The sequence below is a fragment of the Ostrinia furnacalis genome, unplaced genomic scaffold (assembly GCF_004193835.3).
Source record: "Ostrinia furnacalis isolate ACB-3 unplaced genomic scaffold, ASM419383v2 OfSCF7074, whole genome shotgun sequence".
NCBI classification, from domain to species: domain Eukaryota; kingdom Metazoa; phylum Arthropoda; class Insecta; order Lepidoptera; family Crambidae; genus Ostrinia; species Ostrinia furnacalis.
Window position 1 is genome coordinate 1 of NW_021137313.1, and position 12,137 is coordinate 12,137.

At 41.6% G+C, this 12,137-nt stretch overlaps 2 protein-coding genes across 2 annotated transcripts; one reads left to right on the forward strand and one right to left on the reverse strand.

Annotated features, from left to right (window-relative positions):
- Window positions 1-988: 988 nt before the first annotated feature.
- LOC114363357 (trypsin theta-like) lies at window positions 989-2,843 on the reverse strand (the record flags this gene model as incomplete). The annotated part of the gene is made up of 3 exons (XM_028319043.1): window positions 2,502-2,843; window positions 1,925-2,085; window positions 989-1,077 (listed from the first exon to the last, which is right to left on the reverse strand). Coding segments are annotated over exons 1-3 (317 nt in total), but the record flags the coding sequence as incomplete, so codon positions are not given.
- A 4,433-nt stretch (window positions 2,844-7,276) lies between these two features.
- LOC114363358 (serine/threonine-protein kinase Smg1-like) lies at window positions 7,277-12,131 on the forward strand. The gene is made up of 5 exons (XM_028319044.1): window positions 7,277-7,329; window positions 8,843-9,042; window positions 9,739-9,809; window positions 11,121-11,287; window positions 11,850-12,131. Exons 2-5 carry the CDS (start codon window positions 9,014-9,016, stop codon window positions 11,925-11,927), a joined length of 345 nt encoding a protein of 114 aa, XP_028174845.1. The 5' UTR covers window positions 7,277-7,329; window positions 8,843-9,013; the 3' UTR covers window positions 11,928-12,131.
- The last annotated feature ends 6 nt before the right edge of the window (window positions 12,132-12,137 follow it).

The window sequence follows — 12,137 nt, forward strand, 5'->3', positions numbered from 1 at the left end:
CCATGATCTGAGGTAATACCTCAAGGGTGGTCCCATTTAAATTTAATAATAGAAAAAACAACCCCCAAGGGTGGAAAATTGGGGATGAACTTTTTTATACGCAATATCTCCACCAATTATAAATCAATTTGAACGATTATTTTTTTGTTGAATAGGTATTATCAAAAAGGTGGTTTCATGCGAATTTGAAGAAAATATTTCACCCCTAAGGGTGGAAAATTGGGGATGAACTTTTTTATACGCAATATTTTTAATTTTTAGTTTTTTTTGTGTTCACGCATTTGAAGTCGGTTTTATTTTTTTAAAAAGGTAATTATCAAATTTTTGTAACAGCACAACAACAATTATGAGTTATGGTTACCATAACTCAAAAACTATCAAAAATCGCGGAGCATACATCGGGGTGATTTGGATATCCCTACTACTGATGCTCTACCTCTGGGCTTCAGCTTGACACTATTTTTTGGGACATCCTGTATAGGTATTTAATAAACTAACTTAAAAAAATTGCTAATATAAAAATTGGATTCCAGTGGTAAAATATTTTTTCAGATCGGTCCAGTAGTTTCGAAACCTACTAATCAATACAAACATACAAATGTTTCCTAGAAATACTTCTGAGGGAGGGTGCTCAACTCTTCAACAACGTCCTTTGTATTTGGAATAGACAGATAAATAAATACTCGAACGTACTCAAAAGTGATAATCTCAAGACAAAATAAACATAACACTTGTAATAAACATCTCTATTGAAATACTGGTAGATCACTTGTAGGTTGAGTTAAACACGTGTAAACAGCATTTATTAGTAGACGGGTAGCTAAAAAGAATCCTATTAATATTATAAACCAATTAAGTAAAAAAATACTGAACCTATTTTGATGACGCTACAATATTATTGCAGCTCACTGTGCACATACTTTTTTTCTATTTTTATTCCTTAGTATTGTAATCATACCATTAATTATAAAAAAGAAAGGCTGCTTACTTCTGCGCGCAGTGGCCGGCCGTGAGTATGTAGTCCTCGCTGACGATGAACCCGCCGCAGAAGTACGAGTTGTTCACGATGAACGAAACCTTCGGCACAGAACAGAACAGAAAATAATAACATAATTAGTATAAAGATGACTCAAAACGGAAAGGAAATTACTCAAAATTTTAATTGTTAGGTCTATCCAGGATTTCACTTTTTTCCCTCTGAGATAAATTTTACTTTGACGTTTGAAAATCCACAAAAAAGTACTCGACATAGGTACTAAGTTTGTCCCGGGGGAAAGTTAAACTGTCATTGGACCCGCAACGAAATTAATCTGAACATAGTAGGAGTTGGAAGTTAAGGTTCGACTTCCCTCCGTTGCAAAGCGGATGACAGGTGACAAACAAAGGTTTAGTAACCTTTATGAAAAAGATATGCACCTAGGACCAGTCCTGGATCTGTCAATAGGCCGTATAGGCCGCGGCCTAGGGGCGGCAGATTTCAGATGACGCTTACTCGATTTCAAAAGATAAAAGTTAAATAAAGATCCAACCCCACCCTAGCCTACGGGCGGCAAAACTGTAAATCCGCCACTGCCTAGGACCATAGGCCTATGTTCAGCAGTGGACGTCCTATGGCTGAATTGATGATGTTGATGTATATTTTATGCAGTATAGGTTAGTGTCCGTGACTCTCACTCGGCATGGGGCACACTGAAAACCAGCGTCGTGGCTTCCCTCACCGGGGGCCACGGCATATGCTGAGTGGGGTCCCATTGCGATGGGCATCGCTGTGCGACAGGGTGGCACTGCTTAATTTACTTGCTCATTCATTGTATGTTTTGTCACCTCTGTCTTATTTGCTTTTTTATTTTTTTTTATTCTACCTTTTTTGTCTTTTGTGATGTCCATGGCAATAAATGTTTCTTTCTTTCTTTGATGAGTGTACCTGGTAGGGGTGCTCCTCGATGGTGGTCTCCTGGCCGCCCACGATGCGGTCGGAGCCCTGCGGCCGCGGGTACTCGTCAGCCAGCCCCGGGCCCGAGGGCTCCACCGGCACTCGCTCGGACAGGATTATGGACGACGTGTCCAACTCGTCTTTACCTATGCCTATCAAACACCAAGTGAAATAAAAAAATGTCATAGGCAAAGTTTTAAGTCATTTATTTTCTGCAAATAGGTTTTCCAAAGCGCTTTTACATGTCCTAGTATAACTGCGATTGGACCAATAAGTGGGCTAGTGGTCAAAAGAAAAAGATGCAGCGCAAGAAACAGCCCCTTGTCAGACACTTTTTCAAGGGTTTAAAATATTTTTTAATGTGAGCAGTTATATCATTTCAAAAATATAGGCGGCACAATCTCTCTCTCTTATAAACAACCCAGAGCCTATGTATTTTTTTAAATACTATTTGAATGAACTTCTGGATCCAGTTGGTAAACTTACGAGACTTTTAAAAGGCTTAACTTGACCTTGACATAATATAATAACATTTGTCGGCTTGTAAATACTGATAAATTTAACTCACCAAATTTGTATCCGGAAGACGCATGCCCTACGGACACCAAAACAAAAACTACACCTAACACGTTCATGATTACTTAAAATTCAAATATGTCACTGGATTATTTAACCCGTCGGTCTTATATCTGACATATAAATGAGCTATAGGGATGCCCTCCACCTGCTATATACCAGCTGATCTTGAATACCATATCACCCACATAGCTCTGACGCCGCTGGAAAACTTGAAATACTGTTTTAGATAATGAAATTGACTTGTTATGTACCCTAACTTATCTAGATCAATATGCTAAAATCTTAACGGTGAGACAAACGCGTGGAATACACAACAATACAACGGACGGGTTCGCACGCGAACGCAATGCAAAACTGAATATCGTTCCACTTTTATATCCGAATTCTACTTAAAATTTACATAGTGATCATTTATTTATCTATTTTATGTAGGTTTTCATGGTTCTCATTGATATAAACAATTGAACTTAAATTGTAGTAAATAATTTAGATAAAACTATCTTTAAAAAAATATCAGTTACCTAATTTGAATGCCTAATTTTGCTCCATCAAAATAATCATCAATGCTAGTTTGACTATTGGATTATTGTTTGTATAAGATCAATCATTAATTAGGTCTAGGTACTGCTGTTTACTTGCCATCCTATAGAAAATAATTGAGAAGAACACGCAGTACTTATAACATGGTGTTATTAGATGAATTGGCGGCCCTCTTTTTTTATTTATACTTTAACACATCATCATCATTCAATATTTCATTACCTACGCCCAGCTAGCAACTCAAGCAATTTTTGTACAATGCTTTTAAAATTCAATTTGTTAAATATCTTTCGCCTTCATTTAAATGGAGAAAGGGTTTATAGTAATTAGAAAATTAAGGAAATCATAACAATTAACGCGTGACGCGGCGACAGACGGCGGCCTTGATCGACATTCGCGCGAGTAGGCCGCATGCATTATGCATTATGGCGGCGAGCATTCTCAAACGCATCCAACATCACAACTGTTTTCTTTACATTCTTATAGAATAAATACAATTGATTTATATTACAGACGTAAACTTTTTAATGGTGCAGTCTTGTTAACACTTTGAATGGCGATCTTTGGACATGTAAATCGCAATTCCTTGTTATCTTCTAATGCACAGTCCTCTGATATGACCTTATCTACTTTTGCACCATCAAGCGGTAGGTATATTTAATTTTCTCTATAATAGTGCATTCGCGATAAGAAAATAGTGACACTTCTTTGTCACTCAGCAGCTTGACCAATTGGTTAATTGATCAAATCAAATCAAACGATCTAATTAGATCATCGTAAATAAGAAAGATGTGTTAACGTCGAACACAGAAACAGATGATTGCAAGAAACTGTCGCGCGTTGCTATCTCTTTCGTGGTTTTAACAGCTGATTGCGTTTCGTTATTTGAACCAACAGTAGGCGTAGTGTGAGTATACATCAAACGCATTCGACATCGACTGCGTTAAAAATATGTTTAAAAATGTTGTTCTTGAAAGTTTCCGCTAGGGGGCGCTGTACAATTCGTCATACATTTAGGCCCGCCAGACATGGGCAGCTCGAGCAGTTAGCCAATGATAAACATACACGGACTGCTCGAGCGGTTCGTGTATGTGCGTCCATAGAACTCTGCAGTTCACTGTGCAGTCGCAGCTTAAGCTGTCGACCCTGACTGCTTCAAGCGGTCCGTGTATTGCCGGCCTTAATGTCACTTTTTTATGCAGTCACTAGTGAAGAAGTTTGATGTAAACTCACACTAAGCCCTCAGGTCCTTCCCATTGTCATATGTCATAAGGTTCAGCTAAACCAGCGGTTCCCAAACTTATTTAGTCTACTGCCCACTTTGAGAATAAATTATTTTTAGCGCCCCCCATTTTTGTAGTCAAGAGTCGAGCTCAGTCGGTGTCTAAGAGTCCTCCTAGTAGATGACGCCTCCCAAGCCTCTACACAACGTCCCGATTTTTTTTCTGGGTCTCTTGCCGCCCCCCTTTAAGCCTGCAGCGCCCACAACGGGGCGTTATCGCCCACTTTGGGAAATACTGAGCTAAACCAACGCGTGCAACTGGCGTGCACGATGGCGATCAGACTTAAACGCATTGATCGCCATCGCAATCTTTAAGGCCTCAGTCTTCTTCATTGATGTGGATTGTAATGCTTGCAGGCATGTACCCTGGCGCAGAAGTATTCGCTGCAGGTGACGCCGCTGGAGGAGTCGCTGATGGAGATGCTGCATCCTGAAGGGAACATCGACACGCAGTGGGTGAGTCCTGAACGCAACGAAACTATCAAATTGTTTGTAAATACGTTTATTGTGAACCTCAGGTACCTTCATAGGCTGTCAAATCATACAATAGTTAGTGCTTTATTCTAGGGTTAAAGATTAGGTGCAAACAAAATTACTCAACATTTTCTTACTTATCGTGATGACACAATTTTAGCCACATGACTTTAATTCGCATCATTTTAGTTACAGCAGCTACAGGCCTCCTCCAACTCCTTAACTCATTATTAGAATCTTATAAGGGAAAACAATCAAATGGATTTCCATTTCATATGCTAGGCCAGTAGAATTAAACACAAAAATGAATTAAATCGGAAATAATTCCTACTAAAGATTTTAGTGCTTAAATGGCTTCATTAGGTCCCCATAAAGACTCTCCTAGGTTTTCGACTTCGACGGAGTTGTACTTAGTAAAGCACTTACCCTATCGAAAAGTGGTCTTCCTGACGGTTAAAGGGCATTTAATCCTGCATTAAATAAGACCAAATTCATATGTTTTGAACAAACCGTTCTCGTGAAAATGTTCGGCAAAGTAGAAAATATGTGTATAATTAATGACCCTCTCCATGTCCAATGGCTCGTTACCCGCAGGCTTCCAAGTCTTGAAAAGGAGCGCCTCAACCAGTGTAACCCTATCAAGGCTTACGAGCTGGATGCGCCTATCCTTGTTTGTCCCAGCCGTTCCTTAACTGCGGTTGCTGCCCCTCTTCCTGGCACTCACCTGAACGACTCTGTGTTAGGTACCTACTGTGGCTGCCCCTCTTCCTTGTACCCTCCTGTCCACTTCAGCACAACTCCGTCGAAGTCGAAAACCTAGGAGAGTGTTAATGGGCAACCAATGAAGCCATTAAAGTAATAAAATCTTTTTATTTATTTATTTATTTATTTAAGGCTCACAAAACAAGTTACAGTCATATTCAGGCACAGATAATATTCCATAGATTAATCTAAACCGCAACTCTAAACGTGTGCACAGAATGAATTTAAAATGATGAAATAAAGAGGGTAAGTAGTGTTAGTTTAACTTATATAACTATATAATATAGTTTAACTTTTGTAGGAATTATTTCCGATTTAAAATCTAATTCTACTGGCCTATGCATACTTATTACTTTTTTCACCTCACGTGTCGGGCGGGCTCACCGCTCACAAGGCTGGTGCGCGGGTTATAAAATCCGGACGGTAGTTTTGTTATTCGGGAGTTGTCAAATTGCTTTGATCGGTTCGCGCGATATTTTCGTTTAATTTGGGATTTTGTTGCGTATTTCGGTGGAATATCATTGTTACTGTAACTTATTTTAAATATAAAGTGTGTACTACAACGTTGGAAAGTGTGGATCAAATGAAAGAAATGTCCCTGGTTCCGACCAGGACACTGCCCACTCACGAGGTACATTAAATGTTTTAAGGTTAAAGGACAATGGCCATAAAATAAGTTAAATGCATACATAATTATCGCCTTTATTTTATTGTTTTCTGTTGCCTTGGGTTCTTTTCATATCGTTTTAGCCTACTAATTATTTTACTTTAATTGCATTATTTAACCAATCGTAATTTAACGCCTAGTAATTGTCAATTTATGAATGTAGGCCAGTAGGTACTAGATATAGGTGGATACTTCGCTAAAGAAATTACAGTTAGCAGGAGTATGTATTGATATGCTGCTTTTACACTATGCGGAAATTAGCCGAGTCAAGTTAAAAACAGAGGAGTGGGGATGAAAAATGAATAAATTTCATCCCCACTCCTCTGTTTTTTGACTTGACTTGGCTAATTTCCGCGCAGTATAAACGCAGCAATAGATTGATACTTGACTTGATATATTTGAGTTTATATGCTCTATTCCTACATTGATGATTCCTAAGTACAGAATAAAAAACTTTGATCTTTGTGATTCTGAAACGCGTTTAAGGCCGAGTTGCACCATCTTACTTTAACAAACAAAAAACACCGGTTATTGTTATAGTCGCGGTTAAAATAAGTTGGTGCAACTCAGCCTTTCTATCATTTTATATTAATAATCTCATTAGTCGTAAGAAAGACTGAATAGTCACTGAGTTTCTTGCGCTGCTTTTTATTTCTTTATTTATTTATTTATTTTAAGGACAGCCAACAAAGCATACACCTTATCTAATATAACCTTAATACATCAAACATTATGTGGTGTTGCCTTACTTAAAGGCTGCCACGGCATGCAAATAAGTGTACCTGTGCCTGACCAGGAACATAAAAACCCTCGCCATGTTGCGGAAAACTAATGGTACTAATTTCTTTTAATGGCAACAGTAACTGAAAACTTCATTGACATGTCACCTTGCATGTCAATCTATTGCTGTCAAAGTGTAAACAAACTTTATTTTAAATGTGCGCAATAGATTTTGTGAATGGAATTGCTAAAATCTTTTTATAGTCGTGAAAGAAAAGTGGTTCACAATGTGTTAAAGTCGCCGCCCACGCCGCCCGCCGCGCGCTGCTCGCCGACACCGCCGCGCCGCTCGCCGTGCTGGCGCATCATAAGGTAGGTATCAGAAGGTTGCGTGTTCAAATCACGTCGGGGTCACCATTTGTAGGTGGATACGGGGTGTTTGACCAATAACTACATATTTATGTAAACCGTATTTATTTTCGCGTGTTCTTCAATAAACGTACATACTGTAACACCGGAGTGGGATGACTGGCGAGCTGGCCGAACGGCCGGGCTGCGACGCCTGAATATGCTGACACTAATATATTGTTTCATAGAATTGCGTCATCGCGACTCCACAGTAGGAAACCTTATTATTTACAGCAGTAAATACCGAAATACCGCAGTGTCTCAAGACAAAAGTCTTTGACCAGTGTGTGTTGCCAGTGATGGTATACGGATCTGAGACGTGGTCGCTTACTATGGGCCTCATAAGAAGACTCAAGGTCACCCAAAGGGCGATGAAGCGTGCTACGCTCGGAGTTTCCCTGCGCGATCGAATCAGAAATGAGGAGATACGTAGGAAAACCAAAATGACTGCCTGCAGAATCGCTGGGGCACATAGCACGTACAGCTGATGGCCGCTGGGGCAGGAAAGTTCTTGAGTGACGGAGCCGGAAGACGTAGCGCGGGCAGGCCTCCCATTAGGTGGACCGACGATCTGGTGAAGGTCGCGGGAGGTACCTGGATGCGAGCGGCGCAGGACCGGTCTTTGTGGAAAATAAATACATGTGCTTTTCCTGGCCTCAGTTGATGGATGAAGTGTGAGAGGTTTTTAAAGAAATAATTGTAGATGGTCGATTTCCAATTTGTATTGCAGATAACCAAGTAAGTACAGAGGTTGGTGTGCGACTGATTGAATATTGCTAATACGTTTCTAAGTGACACATTCAGTACAAGAAAGAATTAAGAAAACCTGATACTATGTTTTGATTAATATTTTAATTTGAAGGTGGTGCTGAATGCAAAAGCATATGATGTAAAATATCGTGACTGATTACAAGTAAGCACAGTGCTATAATCTTGGCATACAGTGAACACCAGTTATATGCTAAAAGGGATCTCATTCTTTTGTGCATCGCTATCGTATCTTAAAATAGCTCAATTCGTTTATTTTCTCCCTGTCTTCCTGTCTCATTACTTTTGTTTCGATTTATCGCTTCGTTATAATTCATTATAAATGTTAACTTTATTTTTGATCCTGTCAGAAAGAAATCGAAGGAACCGCTAAGAAGCTGTCCTAAGATCGATGACTCGGTGTAATGTGCGCACTTCCATACATGGCCAATTGCCCATACTGATTAACCCTTTAACTGGTATAGAGAAAAATATTTTTCATTCGTTTTGTACCTTATGTTTTCTCAATAAGGTTCAAAATATGGTGGCAACAATTCTGCCACTACCAGGTAAAGGTTTAACTGCCCGACTAAACTATCGGCCAACTAAAGAAAAAAAATGCCAATCGAATTGAGAACCTCCTCCTTTTGTTGAAGTCGGTTAAAAATAGGTTGTCTGCGTCTATGCTTTGTTTTATTGCTCGTTTTCACGCGTTTTATTTCTCGTTTAGGGAGTGAACCCGGCCACAACATATTTGGCGGCGGAGCGCGCAGCTGAAAACCTAGTGGGCGCGCTACAGGCGGCGGGCGAAGCCTCCGAGGGGGCGGAGCCCGAGCCGGCGGGTGGGGAGCGCGCCCGCGCCGCCGCCGCCGCGCACGCCGCCGTGCAACTTGCCGCCGACATGCCGGCTTTGACCGACATGCTGCTGGAGTGAGTACCTTACACCTTACTGTTGTACCTTGGGCAGGCTTCATCATCATCATCATCATTTCAGCCATAGGACTGCCACTGCTGAACATAGGCCTCAATGCATTCCACGTTGATCGATTGGTAGCGGCCTGCGTCCAGCACTTCCCTGCTACCTTTACGATGTCGTCGGTCCACCTTGTGGGTGGACGACCCACGCTGCGCCAGGCAGACTTACTTGGCAAAGAACATTAATATAAATGAGGAACAAGGTTGGCCCCAAGACGCTGCCCTGGGGTACACCGTAGGTGATTGATTTACTATCACTGAAATCTTCCAACTCCTCCTATGTTCGATATTAAAATATGTAGATAAAATTACTTAGCTTAAGATTTGCGCTTAGTGACGAAATAAGCACCTAACCACACTACCTGCGTCCAGTAGCGTGTAGTACCCAACCACACTACCAGCCCCCAGTACGTGGTTGGGTGTTTATGTCGGCGTCATTAAGTGGAAATCTTAAGCTAAGTAATTTTATCAATGTAATATCTAAATATTATGGTTTGGGATAGGGCTAGCGATAATTTAAGGCGATGTTATGTCAATTTTATCGCCAAAAAGGCCCCCATATGTGGGCCTACCCCCTTCCTCTTGGAATGGGGGGGCTTAATTTTTTAAATTTATTATTTATGTGATACTAATATGATTTTGTTGTCGCAGCCTGCACCACGCGTGGGACAGCGGCGCGCGGCGCCTCACGCGACAACCGGCGCTTGCGCACCACGCACACGGTCAGTACATCTTCACTTGAAGGACTAGTAGAAAGTAAAAACCTCCTTATACCCTATTATATTTCTGGGCCACCAAGAAAGACTTATTCCACTATTCCCCGTGACAATTAGTTCACAATTAGTGAACAAAAAATTCATTAATCCCCGTTATATTAAGTTTTTATTTTGATTTTATAAGTTTCCATTGGGAACTAATATCCCGCTAATAGGGATAAGGATTGTCAACGGGGAATAGTGGAATAAGCCCCAAGATACAGGCTATGCCTGGTTTATGTGGGACCGGTGGGGCTCTTGCTTTTTTTTACTCTTATTGTTAACACATCTTGCTTTTATTCTTTTGTAATGCAAAATGTAACTTATGTCTATAGACATATTAAGCCTGTTATTAGGCTTAATTTCCTCTTAAGCTGATGTCGCTGACTGACGATCTGCCGCTGACGACAGCGTTGCAGCGCGAATCTTCTTAGAACTTACCGGCCAATTTCTTATTCGGCATTTCGGCCTAAGAGGAAATCAAGCCTTAAGTCCATCCACTTGATGTCAGTGTGACAAGCTAATTTTGGGACATCCTGTATGTATGTAGGATTAAATATGTCAGTTCGTTGTTGTATTTAAAAGACAAATCTGAACTGTCTCTCTTTTTGTCATATTCTCCTGTGGGTACTATTTTAGCCTACTTTTGGTACTTTCTGTTTGTAATGTGTGTTTCTGTGTTTCAAATAAACGTTTCATCTATCTATCTTTTGCTTTAAAACTGATTGTATGGCACATAGAAGATACTTAGTGACCTGTGGTGGTGGGAGCCTGATGACCTGTAATACAGGTATACTAAATATCTAGCATAGGCATCAGACTCACACAAGGTATGTAATAGGCTAGTTTCCTAAAAATATTGTTTTAGTCCGTCAATTTTAATATAAAAAAATATTGGACACAATTATATTATTAATTGTCAATCAAACAAATAATTACAAAGTTATAGTGCATTGAAGTTCCGCGCGTCACGGGCCTTTAGAACTTTGGCACGCTTTATCTCTTTACATTTTCATTATTTTTAAAAAGTGAAAAATAGGTGTTAAGTAGTTTTTGTTAAGCTAACTGACGGACTAATTAAAACTTGTTTTTTTTACCCAGGAAACATCCCTACTCTGTTCGATTTTTGTGTGAATAAATAAAGATTCCAGAACCTTGCTGCCCCATCGGCCGTCAGTTCTGCGCACTATGTGCCCTGCCCATTGCCACTTCAGCTTGCTAATCCGTCGGGCTATGTCAGCGACTTTAGTTCGTTTACTATTATTATCTATCCCTCAGGATCATCTACAGCGGCGTGGCCCTCGGCCAGTACCAGTGGGCCCGGAGGGCCCGCGGGCCCGGCGGGGGGCCGCAGCGCGACGGGCGCGGGCGTGTGGCGCCGCGTGCGCCTGAAGCTGGAGGGCCGCGAGCGCGATGCGGCGCGCCGCGCCATGCCGCAGGAACAGGTAACTTTAGCTGAAGCCCGGTCTGTGAGCACGTAGAATTTTGTCCAATGACCCCAAGCTACCCATCTTTATCGCTCGCGCGTAATTATATTGCTGTCGCGACTATGCCACGGGCGCCCGCAGTGAATGTGCAAGCGCGACAGCAACATAATTACGCGCGAGCGATAAGGATGGGTAGCTTCGGGTCATTGGACAAAATTCTACGTGCTCAGAGACCAGATAGCAACACGTGGACTTACTTGGCCTTTACTTTACTTTGTAACGTAACTTTAACAGATCACGCCCCAGTAATTAAAATAATTGCATACCTACCAACCGCAGGGGCAGCCAATAGGTTATGTGGCACTCTCCCTGCCCTTTTTGGCAAGGCTTTCCCACCAATAACTTAATAATGGGACTTTATGAGTCTAGAACGCGTCTATCCGCCATTTGACCTCACTAAGTGAGCTCCTACATTGGGTTCATTGGGTTCAATCAGGATCTATAGAAGGCGCAGCGGTGATAATTCCCAACTACAAATAGTTTCAAAATTGGTCGATTAACATTCGTTCGTATTCGGCAGGTGGAGTACATAATATCGGAAGCGACCAGCGCAGAGAACCTGTGCCTGATGTACGAGGGCTGGATGGCGTGGGTATGAAGCGCCCGCGGGACCCTCCTGAGGGACCGGACCCACACGACGCCCCGCCCACGGCGCGCGGCGAGCAGCGCCCGGCGCTCGACGACTCGGCCTGCTGACGGTTTAGATTACTTCTCGATCGATGTGTCTCTTTGTTTAAATTCGAAAAGACGGACGTCCGTCTCGCAGTGGAGCCTGCGTGGGCCGCAGACACGATCGGGACTGCCGCGT